The sequence below is a fragment of the Thalassophryne amazonica genome, chromosome 16 (assembly GCF_902500255.1).
Source record: "Thalassophryne amazonica chromosome 16, fThaAma1.1, whole genome shotgun sequence".
Lineage (NCBI taxonomy): Eukaryota > Metazoa > Chordata > Actinopteri > Batrachoidiformes > Batrachoididae > Thalassophryne > Thalassophryne amazonica.
Window position 1 is genome coordinate 38,964,812 of NC_047118.1, and position 21,465 is coordinate 38,986,276.

The 21,465-nt window shown below is 44.2% G+C and overlaps 1 protein-coding gene across 1 annotated transcript in view; it reads right to left on the minus strand.

The window, feature by feature from the left end:
* The window catches only part of LOC117528025 (glutamate receptor ionotropic, NMDA 2B-like), a 378,003-nt gene extending 360,397 nt beyond the window's left edge, over positions 1-17,606 (minus strand). Inside the window, exons 1-2 of the mRNA XM_034190545.1 lie at positions 17,439-17,606; positions 16,582-16,686 (exon numbers count right to left, since the gene is read on the minus strand). Coding sequence (XP_034046436.1) covers positions 16,582-16,608 — 27 coding nt within the window. The 5' untranslated portion in view covers positions 16,609-16,686; positions 17,439-17,606. The remainder of the gene's footprint in view (positions 1-16,581; positions 16,687-17,438) is intronic.
* Between the last annotated feature and the right edge of the window lie 3,859 nt (positions 17,607-21,465).

Here is a 21,465-nt window from a genome sequence, read left to right on the forward strand (position 1 = left end):
ACCTATGGCATGCTCTAATCTCTGTAATAAAATTTTATGGTCAACAGTATCAAAAGCAGCACTGAGGTCTAACAGAACAAGCACAGAGATGAGTCCACTGTCTGAGACCATAAGAAGATCATTTGTAACCTTCACTAATGCTGTTTCTGTACTATGATGGATTCTAAAACCTGACTGAAACTCTTCAAATAGACCATTCCTCTGCAGATGATCAGTTAGCTGTTTTACAACTACCCTTTCAAGACTTTTTGAGAGAAAAGGAAGTAATTAGCTAAGATAGCTGGGTCAAGTGATGGCTTTTTAAGTAATGGTTTAATTACTGCCACCTTAAAAGCCTGTGGTACATAGCCAACTAATAAAGATAGATTGATCATATTTAAGATCGAGGCATTAATTAATGGTAGGGCTTCCTTGAGCAGCCTGGTAGGAATGGGGTCTAATAGACATGTTGATGGTTTGGAGGAAGTAACTAATGAAAATAACTCAGACAGAACAATCGGAGAGAAAGAGTCTAACCAAATTCCGGCATCACTGAAAGCAGCCAAAGATAACGATATGTCTTTGGGATGGTTATGAGTATTTTTTTCTCTAATAGTTAGAATTTTATTAGCAAAGAAAGTCATGAAGTCATTACTAGTTAAAGTTAAAGGAATACTCGGCTCAATAGAGCTCTGACTCTTTGTCAGCCTGGCTACAGTGCTGAAAAGAAACCTGGGGTTGTTCTTATTTTCTTCAATTAGTGATGAGTAGTAAGATGTCCTAGCTTTACAGAGGGCTTTTTTTATAGAGCAACAGACTCTTTTTCCAGGCTAAGTGAAGATCTTCTAAATTAGTGAGATGCCATTTCCTCTCCAACGTACAGGTTATCTGCTTTAAGCTGCGAGTTTGTGAGTTATACCACGGAGTCAGGCACTTCTGATTTAAGGCTCTCTTTTTCAGAGGAGCTACAGCATCCAAAGTTGTCTTCAATGAGGATGTAAAACTATTGACGAGATACTCTATCTCACTCACAGAGTTTAGGTAGCTACTCTGCACTGTGTTAGTATATGGCATTAGAGAACATAAAGAAGGAATCATATCCTTAAACCTAGTTACAGCGCTTTCTGAAAGACTTCTAGTGTAATGAAACTTATTCCCCACTGCTGGGTAGTCCATCAGAGTAAATGTAAATGTTATTAAGAAATGATCAGACAGAAGGGAGTTTTCAGGGAATACTGTTAAGTCTTCAATTTCCATACCATAAGTCAGAACAAGATCTAAGATATGATTAAAGTGGTGGGTGGACTCATTTACATTTTGAGCAAAGCCAATTGAGTCTAATAATAGATTAAATGTAGTGTTGAGGCTGTCATTCTCAGCATCTGTGTGGATGTTAAAATCGCCCACTATAATGATCTTATCTGAGCTAAGCACTAAGTCAGACAAAAGGTCTGAAAATTCACAGAGAAACTCACAGTAACGACCAGGTGGACGATAGATAATAACAAATAAAACTGTTTTTTGGGACTTCCAATTTGGATGGACAAGACTAAGAGTCAAGCTTTCAAATGAATTAAAGCTCTGTCTGGATTTTGGATTAATTAATAAACTGGAATGGAAGATTGCTGCTAATCCACATTTAACTGTTTTAGTCTGTGGTGCAGTTGAAGGTGCTATATTATTTTTTCTTTTTGAATTTTTATGCTTAAGTAGATTTTTGCTGGTTATTGGTGGTAATAAACCAACATTTGGCTGGGAAGACAGAAAATATGGCTTTTGAGTTTTGCAGTGGAACACCTTGGCATGCAGTGCAGGTACAAGAACTAGCTAATTGGCTCAACAATTCTGCAAAAATTCTAACATCATACAAATACATTTTAGATTATAACCAAATGACATCTCAATGTCAAACAGCACACCCAACAGCTCCTCAGTGCCAACCTGCCCCATACACTTACACAATTAGGTCATGCCCCAAGAATTATGTCTTAGGGCCCTGGTTACATGAATGACATGAAAATGGTGTCCAGCATGAACCCCTGTGAGGACCAGGATCCAGACAATATGTGCATGTGACAACATTCATGTGAAGGCACAATTAAGTGTAGAAAGATGGTGTAACACGTGATTCTGTGTGTGAACCATGGATGTTTGCACACATGTGCACAGCGTGTATTTGCTAAACACGTAAAGCTGTGTAAATATTTGTTTGAACAGTTTTAATAGGAGTGATCCGTGGAGTTTTGAAATTCAGGTTTTACTTTTCAAGCAGCAGATGTGAAAGTGAAAATAGCCCATATTAAACACATAATCCATCCATCCATTTTCTTCCACTTTATCCGGAGTCGGGTCGCAGGTAAGATAATAAGATAATTACTAAAGGTTTCAAATGTGTTTGAGCCTTAAATCTAAACATCTACAAAGTTCCACAGTGCAATGGCTGTGAATAAACAAATTCTCATCCTATAAACATAAATAAAGCATATCACACCTTGTTTTGGACATATGTGCCCAAAATGGTTTTATCTTAAATCAGATTATTAAAAGTCTATCCTATACTTAATGGCCCTGCAGTACCCCTCTATTTCAATATTCTAAAGCTGGGCTTACACTGTGCGAGTTCTGGCCCTTTTCAGCCGATTTTTCACTCATGCGAGAATTTTTTTGGATCGCGCTGAGTTTCAGCTTAATCACGCGTCCTGCATTGTGTAGTATACATGGAGTAACAAACTCTATTTAACCTCTCACGACCACCTCCCAATCGGCAATCGTATGGTCGGATGAAAATCAAACCTGTTTGATATTCTGGTCAGCCGCCATGAGGGTATCCCGCTGCTGAAGCAGCGCTATAAGCATAAACAGTGATCATCTCATCTCTGTTTCTTTTTTCCCCCATTATTCTTCAACTCATTTAAAGTCTTGTATTTGTTTTTTGTTTGTTTGGTTTTTTAAAGCTTTGATGTCTCCCATCGAGAGTTTTTGTAAAAATAAGAAATGTAAATAAAGGTTGAAGAAAAAGAAAAAGAAACAAAAGCTTCTGTTTACGTTTTTCTTCCGGAAACACGAGTCCGACGTGTAGTTTTTGAATGTACAATATGAGCAGTCAGGTCGCATCAGAGCATCGGGCGATCTGAACTTTTACACCATGCGGTTTTGACACACAGTTTGAGCTGGAGCCAAGTACAATGATTGAAAATGTACAGTGTCTGCACAGCTTAAGGAGAAAAAACCCTGACATGCAAGATGAACACTACCATTCATGCAGCAATACTACGTATTTGTTTTGTACGTCACTAAGTTGCTAAATAAATGTTATTATCCACTTCAGTAACTACAGAAACAGAAATATAAGACACTGCTACAACAAATAAAAATGATCGTGTGTGGCAGACTTTTAATGAGCCTTTCATTGGATTCAGGTGTGTTGGAGCAGGGAGACAACTAAGAGTGTCAGGAAGGTGGCTCTCGAGGACTGAACTTGGCCACTGTTATGTGTCGGACGCAGCTCGGAGAACCGACCAGCGTTTGAAGGACCCAGTATGAAATAAGCAGAGCACGGTACAAAGGCTAACTGAATTTAATACATAACAGTGATAATATAATAACAAAAAGGTGCGGCCTGGCGTGGTGCGCTCCCAGTAGCGCCAACGGTCCGGAGCCAGAAGCTGTTTCGGACCCAAGGACCCCGCCGACACCCCCCAGGTGGCCGCAACAACCGAGTCTGTGAAAGAAGGAACCATTATGTGAGTCCACACTCTACACACAGAACACTTAAAGGTGTACAAACAGCAAACACTTCCTGGCTTGATTACTGATCAGCTTCCCAACCTGCAGGCATGGAACATCCAGTTCACAAAACTCCACTGCAGTGGAAGCTGATACATGACTAACAAACAGCTCAATACAATAAGGTGTGAGGGACACCACATTTACTGACTGTATAACTGTTAGTCACAAAATCTAACGTACCTCAGGAAGTGTGCTGACGAGCGTGAGACCTCACCCCCTCCTCTTTCACAGACTGTGCATCAAACCTGGACGTTCTCAGCATCCGCTGCTGATGAGATGGCTCCCGAGACGACGATCTCACCCGTCTGGTCACAAGGTCGAGTCTCTGGCAAATACACACTGTGCACTCCAGTCTTAAATGCCAACATGTTCCAATCCATCCAGATGCACCACAGCTGTGAGTCCTGACGAGTCGCAGGTGATCAGGGTGAGGTCCTGACAGCCTCAGCAACACAGCCACTCAGTCCCAAACGCACGCCACCTGGGAGGAAAACCAAAAGACAGAAACAAACCGGCAGCCAGGCCCCCCCAGCCATATAACAGTACCCCACCCTCACGGGAAGCCTCCCGGCGACCACACACACCTGGCCCAGGAGAAACACCCCCCTCCAGGGACCATGGCTGGAAACCGTGTCCGCGTTCATCCTCCAACAGATTGGTTGAACTGGCTGCATCTTTGCCCTTGTTTCTGACAGTCTCTTAGCACAGGTGTGGCCAGGAGTTCCTACACCTGTGCGGTCAGCCTTTATCCAAACATGTGTAATTAGTCATAAAACAAAACACAAACAACCAAAACACCCCCCCCTCCCCAGGGGACCGTCCCATCAAACCCCAGGGAAGGGGAGAAAGGAAAAACAACCCAAACCCAAGCCTACAAACAAAAATACTAAAACACCCCCCCCCCAGAGGACCGTTCCATCAAACCCCAGGGAAGGGGAGAAAAGAAAAACAACCCAAACTTGAGCTCACAAACAAAAATGCTACAACACCCCCCCCTCCTCCCCCCCAAACGACATGTAGGGACCAACACCCCCCAGAGGGCCTCCCGCCAGCTCCAGGAGTAATAACCACGACCGAGGTCCCTCTGGGATCCAACGTCACCCACGGGGACTACCAGCGCCTCCCAGAGGACCACTCGTCAACCCCAGGAGACGCCTCCCCTCATGACCAATGGACCCAGCCCCGGCCGTCCATGGCTAGATGGGCCTACAGCCCTTTCCCCCCCAGAGGACACCACAGTCAAACCCTGAGGGCGGAAACTGGGGGGGGGAAACAAAAAGATACCCCCAAACCCCCCCTCCCCTCCCGGGTGCAGAGGCTACCTGGGAAACGCCCAGCACAACCCAACTGCACCCCTCCAGCAATGCCGACACCACGGCACACCCGGCTGGAGTCAGAGAAAAAAATAAAAGGAAAAACAGACCAACACACAGTTGTTTGGGTCCCCTTTTTTTTTTTTTTTTTGTCTTGTTTTGTTCGTTTTCAGACAGGCTGCAGGGTCACAACCCCAGACAAATAGTGGAAAACAAAAAATAAAATCCCACACAAAAACCAACTCAAACAACACCCACACAAAATGAACTAACACAAAACAAATCAGTGAGTTATACCGTCAAGCTCAACCAAATGGAACACACCTGTTCCTACTCAAGAGCTTGACGGTAACGTGATTCAGTCACCACAAGGGGGAGCCAGAGTGCTAAAAACAAAAAAAAAAACCTTTGGCGACAGAAAAAACAAACGAGCTGCTTTTATGTGCGCAGCTGAGTGCAACACACAACCAAAATGTGCTCAACTAAATAACGCCGGAGCTGAAACAACAGACGCAGTAGTTACCTTTGTCCGGGGAAACGGGGCTACGACTGTAACACAGGAAGCCCAGCGACCCGTGCTAACAGAGCTCCGCCGTGCGCGTGAACCCATTACAAACGCACTCTTGCAGCTCCCGTTTAAACCTCTTATCCGGTCGGAGTGTGACGCGAAGCCGTCGCCAGTCACACTCCACCACGACCCACGGATAAGGCACAACACAGGAACACGGCTGCAAGAGAGCACAAATCAGTATCCAGTAATGGGCTCTCAAACACGCACCTTCTGGGCGGAGAGCCCCGCAACTGATCCGGATAACCACTGAACGTCTGCTGCCGCCTTCCCGGCGCGTTACCGTCTCTGCTACCGCTGGGTCCGTGATGTTTGGCCAGAGACTACTGTTATGTGTCGGACGCAGCTCGGAGAACCGACCAGCGTTTGAAGGACCCAGTATGAAATAAGCAGAGCACGGTACAAAGGCTAACTGAATTTAATACATAACAGTGATAATATAATAACAAAAAGGTGCGGCCTGGCGTGGTGCGCTCCCAGCAGCGCTAACGGTCCGGAGCCAGAAGCTGTTTCGGACCCAAGGACCCCGCCGACACCCCCCAGGTGGCCGCAACAACCGAGTCTGTGAAAGAAGGAACCATTATGTGAGTCCACACTCTACACACAGAACACTTAAAGGTGTACAAACAGCAAACACTTCCTGGCTTGATTACTGATCAGCTTCCCAACCTGCAGGCATGGAACATCCAGTTCACAAAACTCCACTGCAGTGGAAGCTGATACATGACTAACAAACAGCTCAATACAATAAGGTGTGAGGGACACCACATTTACTGACTGTATAACTGTTAGTCACAAAATCTAACGTACCTCAGCAAGTGTGCTGACGAGCGTGAGACCTCACCCCCTCCTCTTTCACAGACTGTGCATCAAACCTGGACGTTCTCAGCATCCGCTGCTGATGAGATGGCTCCCAAGACGACGATCTCACCCGTCTGGTCACAAGGTCGAGTCTCTGGCAAATACACACTGTGCACTCCAGTCTTAAATGCCAACATGTTCCAATCCATCCAGATGCACCACAGCTGTGAGTCCTGACGAGTCGCAGGTGATCAGGGTGAGGTCCTGACAGCCTCAGCAACACAGCCACTCAGTCCCAAACGCACGCCACCTGGGAGGAAAACCAAAAGACAGAAACAAACCGGCAGCCAGGCCCCCCCAGCCATATAACAGCCACCCCTGATTTATGCCATGTAAATGATCAAGCATAGGCAATAATACATAATACGAGTTAATCGTAGTTAATAATTTTGGTTGCACCAGGGTAGGGGGAGCTTCAAATCAAATTTGTTTAGGCCCCATAAAGGCTGGTGCCGGCTCTGCAGCTGTTCAGAAACAAAACTGAACAACACACAATGAGCACTAGACTATAGTTTCTGCATTGGGTAACAACACTTTAATCGAATTCTGTGCATGTGACAGCTAAACCAGAAGACTTGCACCAAAATGCAAGATAACACATGTACAGTAAGTCATAGTAAGTTACATGTAGTTATGTAAAACCTGTATTCAGTGCAGGTTTGTGCCACTGTGCTGTCACTGTTTCACTGTCAGCATGGGGCAAAAGAGAAATGATAACCTTTGATCTTCACTGTTTAAAATGACATCAGCTTCACATTACTGCCCTTCCAACTGCACATTTCCCACACATAACTGAAGAAATTCAATCAGCAGTAATCACATATATACAGCAAAACCCACCAACATGCTGCAGAACAACTCTGTAAACACAAGTTTCTACTGTCAACTATGGCAATATAATACTGCGCTGTGCAATTTGCCAATCATCAAAAAACAAATAACATATTTTTTTAATCATTCACTTAATACAACCACTACAGTAGGTGACGCCAGATGGCTCATATAAGGAAAATAAGCCAGAAAATAAGTGATCCGCCTATACGCACAAACACAAATTTAAAGATACAAACAAGAAATCATTTTTTACAACCCCAGTTCCACTGAAATTGGGATGTTGTGTGAAATGTAAATAAAAACAGAATACAGTGATTTGCAAATCCTCTTCAACCCATATTCAATTAAATACACCACAAAGACAAGATATTTAATGTTCAAACTGATAAACTTTGTTGTTTTTCTGCAATTGTTTGCTCATTTTGAAATGGATGCCTGCAACACATTTCAAAAAAACTGGGACGGGCAACAAAAGACTGGGAAAATTGATGCATGCTTAAAGAGCACCTGTTTGGAACATTCCACAGGTGAACAGGTTAATTGGAAACAGGTGAGTGTCATGATTGGGTATAAAAGGAGCATCCCCAAAAGGCTCAACCATTCACAAGCAAAGATGGGGCGAGGATCACCACTTTGTGAACAACTGCGTGAAAAAAATAGTCCAACAGTTTAAGAACTGTTTCTCAACATTCTATTGCATCTACAGTAAATATAAATCAGAAGATTCAGAGAATATGGAGAACTTTCTACACGTAAGCGGCAAGGCCGAAAACCAACACTGAATGCCTGTGACCTTCGATCCCTCAGGCGGCACTGCATTAAAAACCAACATTGTGTAAAGGATCATTGTGTAAAGGATCTTACCAATGGGCTCAGGAACACTTCAGAAAACCACTGTCAGTTAAGACAGTTCATCGATACGTCTACAAGTGCAAGTTAAAACTCTACTATGCAAAGTGAAAGCCATACATCAACAACATCCAGAAATGCCACCTCCTTCTCTGGGCCCGAGCTCATTTGAAATGGACAGACGCAAAGTGGAAAAGTGTGCTGTGGTCTGATGAGTCCACATTTCAAATTGTTTTTGGAAATCATGGACGTTGTGTAGTAAGGACCAGTTAACTGTTTATTTTAATTGTAATGGTAAAATAATAAAACTTCATGTCATGAGGTTGCGTCATACACTCTACTCCACTTATTAAGTTTACAGTTTCGCTGCCGTGATTAGTGGAACAACAACCTTATATATCATTACGGCGATGCATCAACTCCTCAACTAAGACTGAACTCGAAGCTAGACTGCCTGATGTCTTAGCTTCACATTGACAAATACCAGTCAGTAGACAGACTTGTGGATAGTTTAAACTCAGTGCTCAAAACTACACTCGACATGAGTGCACACCTGTGTTAAAAACCGCGCTCCCCCAATTCACAGTCACCTTGATTCAGTGATTATCTGTGTGACCACAAGCATAAAGCAAGAGGTCTAGAACGGAAATGGTGTCATTCAAAATTAGCAGTATTTCACCTTGCATGGCGTGATGCTATCGTAGACTATAAGCATGCATTACTGTTCTTTTGGAATGGTCTCCCTGCGTCAATAAAACAGTCAGATTCTGTGGAGATTTTCAAGTCCAGACTTAAGATGCACTTATTTTCCCTTTCATGTGGCTAGCATACTGGTACAGTTTTGTTTTACGCTTTTTACTCTTTTAATTCATTTATTAGTAATTGGAGCAGGCTGCGGCCTCAACTTTACCTAAATTCTGGGTTTTTTAGTGAAGTTTAGGGCTACGTGGCCGGCGATCACCTTAGTATTTCTTCTATTTTTCTTGTTGTTTAATGCTGGCAAATTATACAGTATTTTTTGTCTTTCTGATGCCTGATTCTGTTTTTTCTCTCTGTTTAAGGTGCAGCTCCATCCAGAGATGGGAGTTGTATTCGTGTTGGCGATCCTCCTGTCCTGTGCGCCAATAGCATTTCTTGTATATTTGTCCGTGAATTGTTCTGTAATTTATGTTTGTAGCATGGCCCAAAGCAGAGGGTCACCCCTTTGAGTCTGGTCTGCTTGAGGTTTCTTCCTCAGAGGGAGTTTTTCCTTACCACTGTTGCTCTGGGGGTTGGTAAGGTTAGACCTTACCAACCCCCAGAGCAACCTTACCAACCACCAGAGCAACAGTGGTAAGGTTAGACCTTACCTGTGTGAAGCGCTTTGAGGCAACTCTGTTGTGATTTGGCGCTATATAAATGAAAATAAATAAAAAATAAATAAAAATAAATCAATAAATAAAATACATGGATGAGAAATATGTTGTGTAGATATTCAGATATTCAATTTGGTGAACAGGTTCACACTTTTAGGGAAGAGCACAACCTGAAACCATTGTATTCTTTCCATTTTTCAACAATATTATTTGTCACTTTCACTATTTCATAAATGTGGTAGTCACATTTGTGATGGATAACACCTATTCACCAGGTTTATTGAAAATGGAGGTATGAGTATCTTGCTGCTTGCTACCATTATGTTTTTAAACGTAGATACAGTGCACCCAGAAAGTATTCACAGCGCTTCACTTCTTACACATTTTGTTATGTTACAGCCTTATTCCAAAATGGATGAAAATGTTCTTTTCCCCCCCTCAAAGTCCTATACATAATATGTCATGACAATGTGAAAAGAAGTTGTGATGTTTTTTTTTTGTTTGTTTGTTTGTTTGTGTTTTTTTTTTTGTTGTTTTTAGATTTTAACAAATTTATTAAAAATAAAAAAAGAAGAAATCACATGGACATAAGTATTCACATCCTTTGCCATGAAGCTCAAAATTGAGCTCTGGTGCATCCTGTGTCCACTGATAATCCAGGAGATGTTTCTACAGCTTCATTGCAGTCCATCTGGGGTAAATTCAGTTGATTTGACATTGTTTGGAAAGGCACACACCTGTCTACATATAAGGTCCCACAGTTGACAGTGCATGTCAGAGCACAAACCAAGCATGAAGTCAAAGGAATTGTCTGTAGTTCTCCAAGACAGGATTGTCTTGAGGAACAAATTTGGGGAAGAGTACAGAAACATTTCTGCTGCTTTGAAGATTCCAATGAGCACAGTGGCCTCCATCATCCATAAATGGAAGAAGTTTGGATTCACCAGGACTCTTCCTAGAGCTGGCCATCTGTCTAACCTGAGTGATTGGGGGAGAAGGACCTTAGGCAGGGAGGTGATCAAGAACCCAATGGTCACTCTGTCAGAGCTCCAGCATTCTTCTGTGGAGACAGGAGAACCTTCCAGAAGGACCACCATCTCTGCAGCTATCCACCAATCAGGCCTGTATGTTAAAGTGGCCAGAGAGAAACCACTCCTTAGTGAAAGGCACATGGCAGCCCACCTAGAGTTTGCCAAAAGGCACATGAAGGACTGTCAGAGCCCGAGAAACAAAATTCTCTGGTCTGATGAGACAAAGATTGAACTCTTTGGTGTAAGTGCCAGGCGTCATGTTTGGAGGAAACCAGGCACCATCCGCACAGTGAAGCATGGTGGTGGCAGCATCATGCAGTGGAGATGTTTTTCAGCAGCAGGAACTGGGAGACCAGTCAGGATTGAGGGAAAGATTAATGCAGCAATGTACAGAGACATCCTGGATGAAAACTTGCTCCAGAGCGCTCTTGACCTCATGGGGTGACGGTTCATCTTTTAGCAAGACAATGACCCTAAGCACACAGCAAGATATCAAAGGAGTGGCTTCAGGACAACTCTAAATGTCCTTGAGTGGCCCAGCCAGTCACCATAGGTGCGCCAAGCTTGTGGCATCATATTCAAGAAGACTTGAGGCTGTAATTGCTGTGAAAGGTGCATCAACAAAATATTGAGGAAAGGGTGTGAATACTTACGTACATGTGATTTCTTAGTTTTTTACTTTTAATAAATTTGCAAAATAAAAAAAACTTTGTGATGTTGTCATTATGGGGTTCTGTGTGTAGAATTTTGAGGTAAAAAAAATTACTCCATTTTGGAATAAGGCTGTAACATAACAAAATGTGGACTCAGTCATCCTGGCTGTAAATGGGTACCTGTCTTGGCTGAGGAAATCATTTTGTCCCATCGGGGGGGTGTCAGTCATAGCCACGGGAACCTGGAAATAATCTCCCCCACCAACAGGCCTTAGGGCCTATATCGAATTTACAGCTGCAAGGTTTCATAAAAGTCACGAAATGGGTAGTTGTTATGGTTGGAACCACTAAGAACAGGGATTAGACCCCACAATGCAGGCAGCCAGACACAAGAGGTTAAGTGCAAAGACAATGCGTTTAATGAGCCACAGTGATAGTGATAATACAATGGTGACAAAACTCTCTCAAGTGGCAAAATCCAAAAATGCAATGACAGACAAAGTGAACAAACCAAGAACCAAAAACAACATTCTGAGTGCGAGTCAAAACAAGGTAGTGACCAAAAAAAATTGTCCCAAAAAATGACAGAGACAAGTTCACTTACTAACCACGATAAGCAGGTGCAGATGGACAGAACCAGGAGAATGCAACGCGTGACAGATGACACAGGGAAAACATAATTGACCGGCACTGAACAATGACAAAAGTGTGTCTTAAAAGCAAACTGAACTAATTAAAAACAGGTGTGACATGAAAGCAAACAGAAAGACCGGGATACAAGGGGAACAAAACAGAACATCAGAGATAAAAAAAAAAAAAAATGACCTGGGGTGAGTGGAAAATAAAACCAGATCATGATACATCAAACCCGAACATAAAGTACACCAGGCTGCACAGACAATGTGGAACAAACGGAAACAGTACAACTCATAACAGATCAGAGTGGGAAAACATAACCAAAACACAAGGGGCAGGGCCCACTGACACTGAAGCATGTCAGTGAGCTCGCACAATCCACACAGTTGCAGCACCCGACTGGCAGCAGATCACACGCTCGTGCACTCACTCCCACGCTCACGCAGGACCGACAGGTGGCACGAACATAACATACAGATTGGACTCACACCTACACATGACTCGGGAGGGGCACATGGGGGACTGAGATGATCATACATACCACAGACAGCCGGGACATGCCCTCACACATACACACACACACACACAAAATGCCTTTCTTCATCAAAACCCTTCAATCTTCCAGGTTCTCAAATTTGCTCTAATTTAAGAAGACAACAAAGCCACAAAAAAAGCACCTCATAAAAGGAATAAAAGAACAAATGCATCAGTATTTTCCCAAAATAAGCACATTTGTTTACTATTCAGCAGTGAAATGCCATATTAGACTACACAACCACATAGTAAGAAAACATACATCACTTGAGCAAAAGCAAATGTATTTACGAGTATACAGCAGGTGTCGCAGAGTGCTCCACAATCAAAACCAGAGGTATAAAAAGCATAAAAACGGTAACCAAAGAAAGCTAAATCAAACTGTAGAACGCAAAGTCTCTGTACATCAAATCTACAACCCCAATTCCAATGAAGTTGGGATGTTGTGTAAAATGTAAATAAAACAGAATACAATGATTTACAAATCCTCTTCAACCTATATTCAATTGAATACACCACAAAGACAAGATATTTAATGTTCAAACTGATCAACTTTATTGTTTTTGTGCAAATATTTGATCATTTTGAAGTGGATGCCTGCAACACGTTTCAAAAAAGCTGGGACAGTGGTATGTTTACCACTGTGTTACATCACCTTTCTTTTTAACAACACTCAATAAAGCGTTTGGGAACTGAGGACACTAATTGTTGATACTTTGTAGGTGGAATTCTTTCCCATTCTTGCTTGATGTACGACTTCAGTTGTTCAACAGTCCGGGGTTTCCGTTGTCGTATTTTGCGCTTCATAATGTGCCACACATTTTCAATGGGCGACAGGTCTGGACTGCAGGCAGGCCAGTCTAGTACCTGCACTCTTTTACTACGAAGCCACGCTGTTGTAAAATGTGGCTTGGCATTGTTTTGCTGAAATAAGCAGGGACGTCCCTGAAAAAGATGTTGCTTGGATGGCAGCATGTGTTCCTCCAAAACCTGGATGTACCTTTCAGCATTGATGGTGCCATCACAGATGTGTAAGTTGCCCATGCCATGGGCACTAACACACCCCCATACCATCACAGATGCTGGCTTTTGAACTTAGCGCTGGTAACAATCTGGATGGTCTTTTTCCTCTTTTGTCCGGAGGACACAACGTCCATGGTTTCCAAAAACAATTTGAAATGTGGACTCATCAGACCACAGCACACTTTTCCACTTTGCGTCTGTCCACTTCAATTGAGCTCGGGTCCAGAGAAGGCGGCGGCATTTCTGGATGTTGTTGATGTATGGCTTTCACTTTGCACAGTAGAGTTTTAACTTGCACTTGTTGATGTAGCGACGAACTGTGTTAACTGACAATGGTTTTCTAAAGTGCTCCTGAGCCCACATGGTAAGATCCTTTACATAACAACGTTGGTTTTTAATGCAGTGCCGCCTGAGAGATCGAAGGTCACGGGCATTCAATGTTGGTTTTCGGCCTTGACGCTTACGTGTAGAAATTTCTCCAGATTCTCTGAATCTTCTGATTATATTGTGGACTGTAGATGATGGAATCCCTAGATGTCTTGCAATTGAACGTTGAGAAACTTTGTTCTTAAACTGTTGGACTATTTTTTCATGCAGTTGTTCACAAAGTGGTGATCCTCACCCCATCTTTGCTTGTGAATGGCTGAGCCTTTTAGGGATGCTCCTTTTATACCCAATTATGACATTCACGATTAGTGTCCTCAGTTCCCAAACACTTATTGAGTGTTGTTAGAAGGAAAGGTGATGTAACACAGTGGTAAACATACCACTGTCCCAGCTTTTTTTGAAACATGTTGCAGGCATCCACTTCAAAATGAGCAAATATTTGCACAAAAACAATAAAGTTTATCAGTTTGACCATTAAATATCTTGTCTTTGTGGTGTATTCAATTGAATGGTAGTGTATTCACATAGAACCTAAGTAAAATTAAATGTGGGTAGAAATGTACATGGAAGCTTTCATTTTTCTTATTTTATTGCTGTAGTAAAGGAATCTTCTATTAATAGTAAGTCCCTTCGGCTGCTCCCTTGTTTGCACTCGGGGTCGCCACAGCAAATCCAAGGTAGATCTGCATGTTGATTTGGCACAGGTTTTACGCTGGATGCCCTTCCTGACGCAACTCCACATTACATGGAGAAATGTGGCAGGGGTGGGATTTGAACCCAGAACCTTCCGAACTGAAACCAAGCGCATTAACCACTTGGCCACCACAATCTTCTATTAATAAGGAGGATAATTTCATGCTAAAATATTTCAAATTGCTACACAGATCAAAGGCTGTGTGGTCAAGATATTTTACATATGCACATGTGTTTGGTGTTGGGAATGTGTCATGATATGGTTCTCCTAAGTGGATTAGACTGAAAAGTTAGTGAAAATTGAAAAGCCTTTTTCCATTTAATTAATCCATCAACAGAAAGCACTTGTGCCTCAGACACAAACCAGGTCTAAAGTCCAGTGTTGTTTACTGTTCTATAAAGAGCACAACACCACATGCATCTTACATAAGCAAGTTCACAAAGTATGCATACCATACTAGCCTCCGTGTATCACTGCTAGTGGTGGCATTAGTGTCTGTGATGTGAGGCTGCAAGAAAAATACAAAACCTCACCTTGCTGCTGCACTGCTTCACCTCAGGCAGCTTTGGTGGCCACTGTCCCTCATGTGCCCTGACAATATGGTGCTAATCCCTTAATGCACCAGACACCCTTTCACTGGCATCTGCTTTCTCAATACCACACTGCTGTACACCTGGCACACTCCAGTTTAAAGGGAAGGGCAGGTAGCCCTCTGATTGCTTGATGTTCAGATGACAACACGCCCATGACTAATGAACATCTGCTTTGTACCCAGTATGTTCCACCATTTAAATAGCACTGCGTGCTCAGACATACCCCGCATGGATTTGTGCCCACTGTGCAATTCATTTTCACATCTGCCCTCAAAATAGAACCCATTGTTACTCTAATATATTCACATTTTAACCATTATTCCCATTATTGTGCTTTCAGAGCTGTTTATGTAAGAGTATGGACTTTGTTTACGCTGAATTATAAAAATAACAAGCTGATCATCTGTAACTGAGGGTTAGAATGTTCTCGTTTTAAAGGTGAGATGGTGTTAATAAGACCTGTACTGTCAATTCATCTGTAGGGTTATACTTCAGGATGTAAGGCAACAGTAGGCATTCTGCAGCATCAGCATTAGGCAGCTGTGTGACTTTCAGCTAACGATAGAAGGCCGAGGCTCTGGCACTTCATTATGAGACTGTACTGTTGCTCTGCTGCTGGCTAGGGACTGACTTAAAGTAATAGCAGTAACTGCGTAATGCCAGCATTTTGTAGTGCGCGCACATACCACACATAGTCTGTCACCCCCACTACCAGCAACCACCAACTCCCAGCAAAAAGTGTATTTTCTCAGTGCTACACTTCTGCAACCAGTCTTAGTTTCGAAAACATCACGGCTGATTAATAGAACACGTTGCTGAGAGTAAACGAGTGAGGGAGAAAGAAAAGATACAGAGAGGGAGATACTAAGTGATAAAGGACTAGTCCAGAGGAACCTCAGAGGGAAAAAAAAGCTTATGAGCAACTTACAATTTTTTTTAACCACCAAAGCCAAAATGCTGAGCAAGGGGATAAATGTCTGAGAAAAAAAATATGTAGGAAGGGGAAAGTTCTGCTATGATAATGGCATTTTCTGGGATGAGAGATCATCGCGCCATCATCTCACTCGTTCAAGCACGCAGCCGACAAGTTGCAAGCACAAACGCATCCAACAGCAAATCCTTTAATGGAATAATCAATGTCTGCACAGCCATACAAATGAAGTCCTGAGTCCATCGGGTTCAGGTTGACCGTCTAGGCATAGATGACTACCATTGATCAGCGTGGACGCAGTGCCAGAAACACACTAATAAACCATTTATCTGTAGGCTCCACCTTGAACTGGCATCCTGACCCTCAAACAAACCTGGCATGAGATACAAAGCCAAAAAGGCTGTGGAACATTTAGAACATCCATCACCATCTTCAGGCAAGGAATGCACTTAATAAAGCTGCAGATGCACGGGCGCACACAGATGAGATAAGACGGGTGGTTTTAGTGGTTCTCTTCACAAACTAAGAGATGTACAGCAGCATCGTCTCACCTTGAGTTTTGCCAGCCGAAGTCTCATCCCAGCTTCTCAGAAGTAGCATGATGGTGCAGCCTGGGACTCCTCACTCCCTCTCATAGCCTCAGACTGAGGAAGGAACTGGGACCAGCACAGGAGAGTCACACAAAACAGTGCGATTATTGATTTTTAACAGCGAGCCTAAATATTCAAATTTTGTCATGCAGCGATTGAATATAAACAGTGCAAGGGTTTATTTTTTATGCCTTTTTTGTTGTACATTTAGCCTGTCCCTGAGGGTGGTGATTAGTGGTGCAATATGGAATCTTAGATTTTCCTTTGAGGATTTCAGGAAGCCAATTTGTCTTCTGCAGCATATCATCATAATTCAGAATGTGGATGACAAGGAACTGTAAAATCTCTGTGTGTAATCTGAAGAAGAAAAGAACAAAAAATATTAATGCTGTCTGCTGCTTGTATAAGAGTCTCATCATCAGTCATGTATGGGTTGTCGTACAAAAATTACTCAAATTTAGAGGCATTTCTTCTGTGAGGAGACAGCTTTAATCACACGGAATGATACGACCTGTCAACATCATCGTTCACTTAATAGAAAAATTAGTTTAATTAACTCAGTAAAGAAGAATAAAATGGTAGTGCGAGTAAAGCAGCCGTTTATCAATTTCAGGTGTTATTCCATCAGCAGGTTTATTTGCTCTAACCGGCTGTACTTGATGAGATAAAAGTGTATTCGTGCTCATGATTAATGGAATTAAACCTCCACCAGGACAACTCATTAGATGTGTGGGGTTTGGTGGAACAAATACAGATGTTCACGAGCAGAGCGGTGACATTAGTAAGCACGTCACGTGATTTCAGTTTTAAAAACTCACAGCAGCTTTAGGGGAAAATCCGCGATGGGTCCAGGAGGGTAAAGGAGTGATTTTGAGGTAATTGTACTCCACAGGAGCAGCTTCGCTTCCTCTCTCCCGTTGGCTCCTCCAAAGAGATGTTTGGTGCAGCTTTTTTCACTGACGTCTGCCGGTCTGTTATTGCAGACGAGGGATGGACAGGGAGGATGGAGGGTTAGAGACAGATCAGAGTTTCAGTCAAACACGAATAAAAGCCTAATCTCTGGCCAACTCCCTGTAGAACTGAAAAATAAAGTTAATTTAGTTCATAATGCACAAGTCAGTTCTGTATTAAAGGGGTCATGTTACACAAGATCTGTTTTATCTATGTTTTGTAGTCATATATAGATTCAGTTTTCTGGAACACAGCCGCAAAGTCTCACAGTTCAATAGGTGCATGTAGAAATTCTCCTGCTGTGAGAAAACTTCACACCCCAAGCAGCATGTTTTAGACTTCTGTGACGTATGTCACACTTTACTGGCTTGCCCTGTGAGATATGCTGCAGTGAGCCAAAAACCTATCTGCATGGCATGTCGACAGGATAAGAGAAACACTTTCTCTCTGAAAGTACAAAGAAGCAAGGCGAGCAACAAATTCTTTCCATTTAAAGCTACAGGCAGAAAAGTAGCCATTTGTTAGAGACCAATCGTAAGTCCCTGCGGCTGCACCTTCGTTTTCACTTGGGGTCGCCACAGCAGATCCAAGGTAGATCTGCATGTTGATTTGGTACAAGTTTTACACCGGATGCCCTTCCTGACGCAATTCCACATTACATGGATAAAATTTGTTTGAGACCAATAAATGCTTTTACTTTTTTATTTATTTTCAGGACATTTCACCTTGATGTCTGAAGGGCAATGAGTCACTACCCGTAGACCCCCATGTTAAATTGCTCAACTTTGCAGCAGAAAAACATATTTACAGCCTGGGACGAAAACTGTTTTGGTTTCTACAGCTTGTTTCCCCATTCATAACAAGTTCACCAGGTCTTTACATAGCTCATCAGTTTAAACTATTTTAAGTCATAAAGTTATGCATAATTAGGAACATGGTTCATAGCTAGTATGCCAATAAATAAATAGCCAATAGCAAACAGCCACAGGTAGCAGCAGCCTCTGCTGGTGGACGGAGACAAGCTGATGTGGGCTTGACTGCATTTGTCCTTTCTGAGCATTTTATAAATATCTGAGATAATGTGGCTTTTTGTGTAGATAACAGACCACCTAAATAGCCGGCGCTCCAGGATTTCCTTTGAATGAAATTTTAGTGTTATTTCATTTGTGTGTTAGCCAGAATGCCAATCATAGTTTTGAACACCCAAGGCACCCATTATGACCTGTTATAACAACATCCAGTCTTTAAAAGTCTGTATAATTCAAACATCTAACCCAAAGTTAGTCTGTTAGCCTGAGTAGAGAAGCTTGAATCTTCGACTGGACTGGGTTGCATGACGTGAGGACGTTTCGCTTCAAATCGCAGAAGCTTCCTCAGCTAAAATTCTTGCTCTGGAAGTCTGACTTCTGTCTGACTCTTGTAGAGAAGAATAAAACAGAAGCCAACAAAAGCTGGAGTTTTAAACCTAACCAGACCCCTCCTACTGAGAGGCAGACTGCTATAGGCTAGTGACTAAACAATAGCGCTAATTAGCAACTATTGTGCTCTAGTTAGCACACCTAATGACAGGACAGCTGTCCCTCTAATGATGGGATGGATGCCTTTCTGATGGCTCCCTTGATGACATGAATGACTCATTACCATGAACAAAAGACTGAAACTCCTTTGACCTGAGTACCCCATTGTAAACAGGGGATAAAGTGTGTCTCAGACCCCCTCCCCGGTTAAGGCTGGGTTTCAAACGTTTCACAAAGAATGCCTCCTTGACCCCTCTCTCAAACCATTTCTTCTCTCTGGCTAATATTTTAACTTCCTTGTCCTCAAACGTGTGGTTAGTGTCTTTAAGGTGGAGATGAACCGCAGACTGAGGTCCACTGGCGCCCTCTCTGCAGTGCTGGTATAGCCTTTTGTGTAAAGGTTGCTTCGTTTCACCTATGTAGTGTTCGTTACAGTTTTCCTGACATCTGATAGAATACACTACATTGCTCTGTTTGTAACTAGGGTGTTGTGTGGGCCGCTGAAGAGGAGGTACTGCTGCTTTTCACAACAGGATTTTTCCGGCCAAGGTTGCGGCGGTGAGGGATTGGCCCCAACCGACGAGCCGTAGGAAGCTGCAACAGTTCCTCGGCTTTGCAAATTTCTACCGGAGGTTTATTAAGGGTTATAGCCAGGTAGTTAGCCCCCTGATGGCCCTGACCTCCACTAAAGTCCCCTTCACCTGGTCGGATCGGTGCGAAGCCGCGTTTAGGGAGTTGAAACGTCGGTTCTCATCTGCACCCGTTCTGGTGCAGCCCGATCCCAATCGCCAGTTTGTTGTTGAAGTGGATGCCTCTGACTCAGGGATAGGAGCCGTGCTGTCCCAGAGCGGAGAGTCCGACAAGGTTCTCCATCCATGTGCCTATTTTTCCCGCAGGTTGACCCCGGCGGAGCGGAACTATGACGTCAGCAATTGGGAACTTCTTGCGGTGAAAGAGGCTCTTGAGGAGTGGAGACACCTGTTGGAGGGAGCTGCGGTACCATTTACGGTTTTCACGGACCATCGGAACCTGGAGTACATTCGGACCGCCAAGCGTCTGAACCCCAGGCAAGCCCGCTGGTCACTGTTCTTCGGGCGATTTGACTTCCGGATTACCTACCATCCCGGGACTAAGAACCAGCGATCTGACGCCCTGTCCCGGGTCCATGAAGAGGAGGTCAAGGTCGAGCTGTCAGATCCACCGGAACCTATCATCCCCGAGTCCACTATCGTGGCAGCCCTCACCTGGGACGTGGAGAAGACCATCCGGGAGGCCCTGACACGGAACCCAGACCTGGGGACCGGCCCAAGGAACAGACTCTACGTCCCACCAGAAGCCAGAGCTGCTGTCCTGGACTTCTGTCACGGGTCCAAGCTCTCCTATCACCCAGGGGTGTGAAGAACCATGGCAGTGGTCAGGCAGCACTTCTGGTGGGCGTCCATGGGAGCCAATGTCCGGGAGTATGTCCAGGCCTGCACCACCTGTGCCAGGGGAAAGGCAGACCACCAACAGGCGCACGGTCTCCTCCAGCCGTTACCTGTGCCCCACCGCCCCTGGTCCTACATCGGCCTGGACATCGTCACGGGCCTCCCGCCATCCCAGGGCATGGACCGGTTCTCCAAGGCGGCCCATGTCGTGGCCCTCCCGAAGCTCCCGACGGCCCAGGAGACTGCAGACCTCCTGGTCCACCACCTCGTGCATCTACATGGGATTCCATCCGATGTCGTCTCTGACCGTGGTCCCCAGTTCTCCTCGCAGGTCTGTAGGAGTTTCTGTAGAGAACTGGGGGCCTCCATGAGCCTCTCGTCCAGGTACCATCCCAAGACCAACGGACAGGTAGAGCGGGCCAACCAGGAGTTGGAACAGGCCCTTCGCTGTGTGACTTCAGCGCACCCGATGGCCTGGAGCAACCATCTGGCCTGGATCGAGTACGCACACAACAGTCAAGTCTCGTCTGCCACCAGCCTCTCCCAGTTTGAGGTGTGTTTGGGTACCAGCCCCCATTGTTCCCGCTAGTGGAGGGAGAGGTCGGGGTGCCCTCGGTCCAGGCCCATCTGAGGCGGTGCCGTTGGGTGTGGCGCTCTGCCCGCTCTGCCCTGCTCAAAGCCCGGACGAGGGCCAAGGCCCATGCAGAACACCGGCGGTCCCCGGCCCCTGCATACCAGCCCGGGCAGGAGGTTTGGCTGTCAACAAAGGACATCCCATTACAGGTGGAATCTCACAAACTGAAGGATCGGTACATTGGCCCTTTCCCCATCATCAAGGTCCTCAGTCCTGCCGCGGTGAAGCTGTGGCTGCCAGCTTCACTGCAGATCCATCCAGTATTTCATGTCTCCCGGGTCAAGCCTCACCACACCTCTTCCCTCTGTGCCCCCGG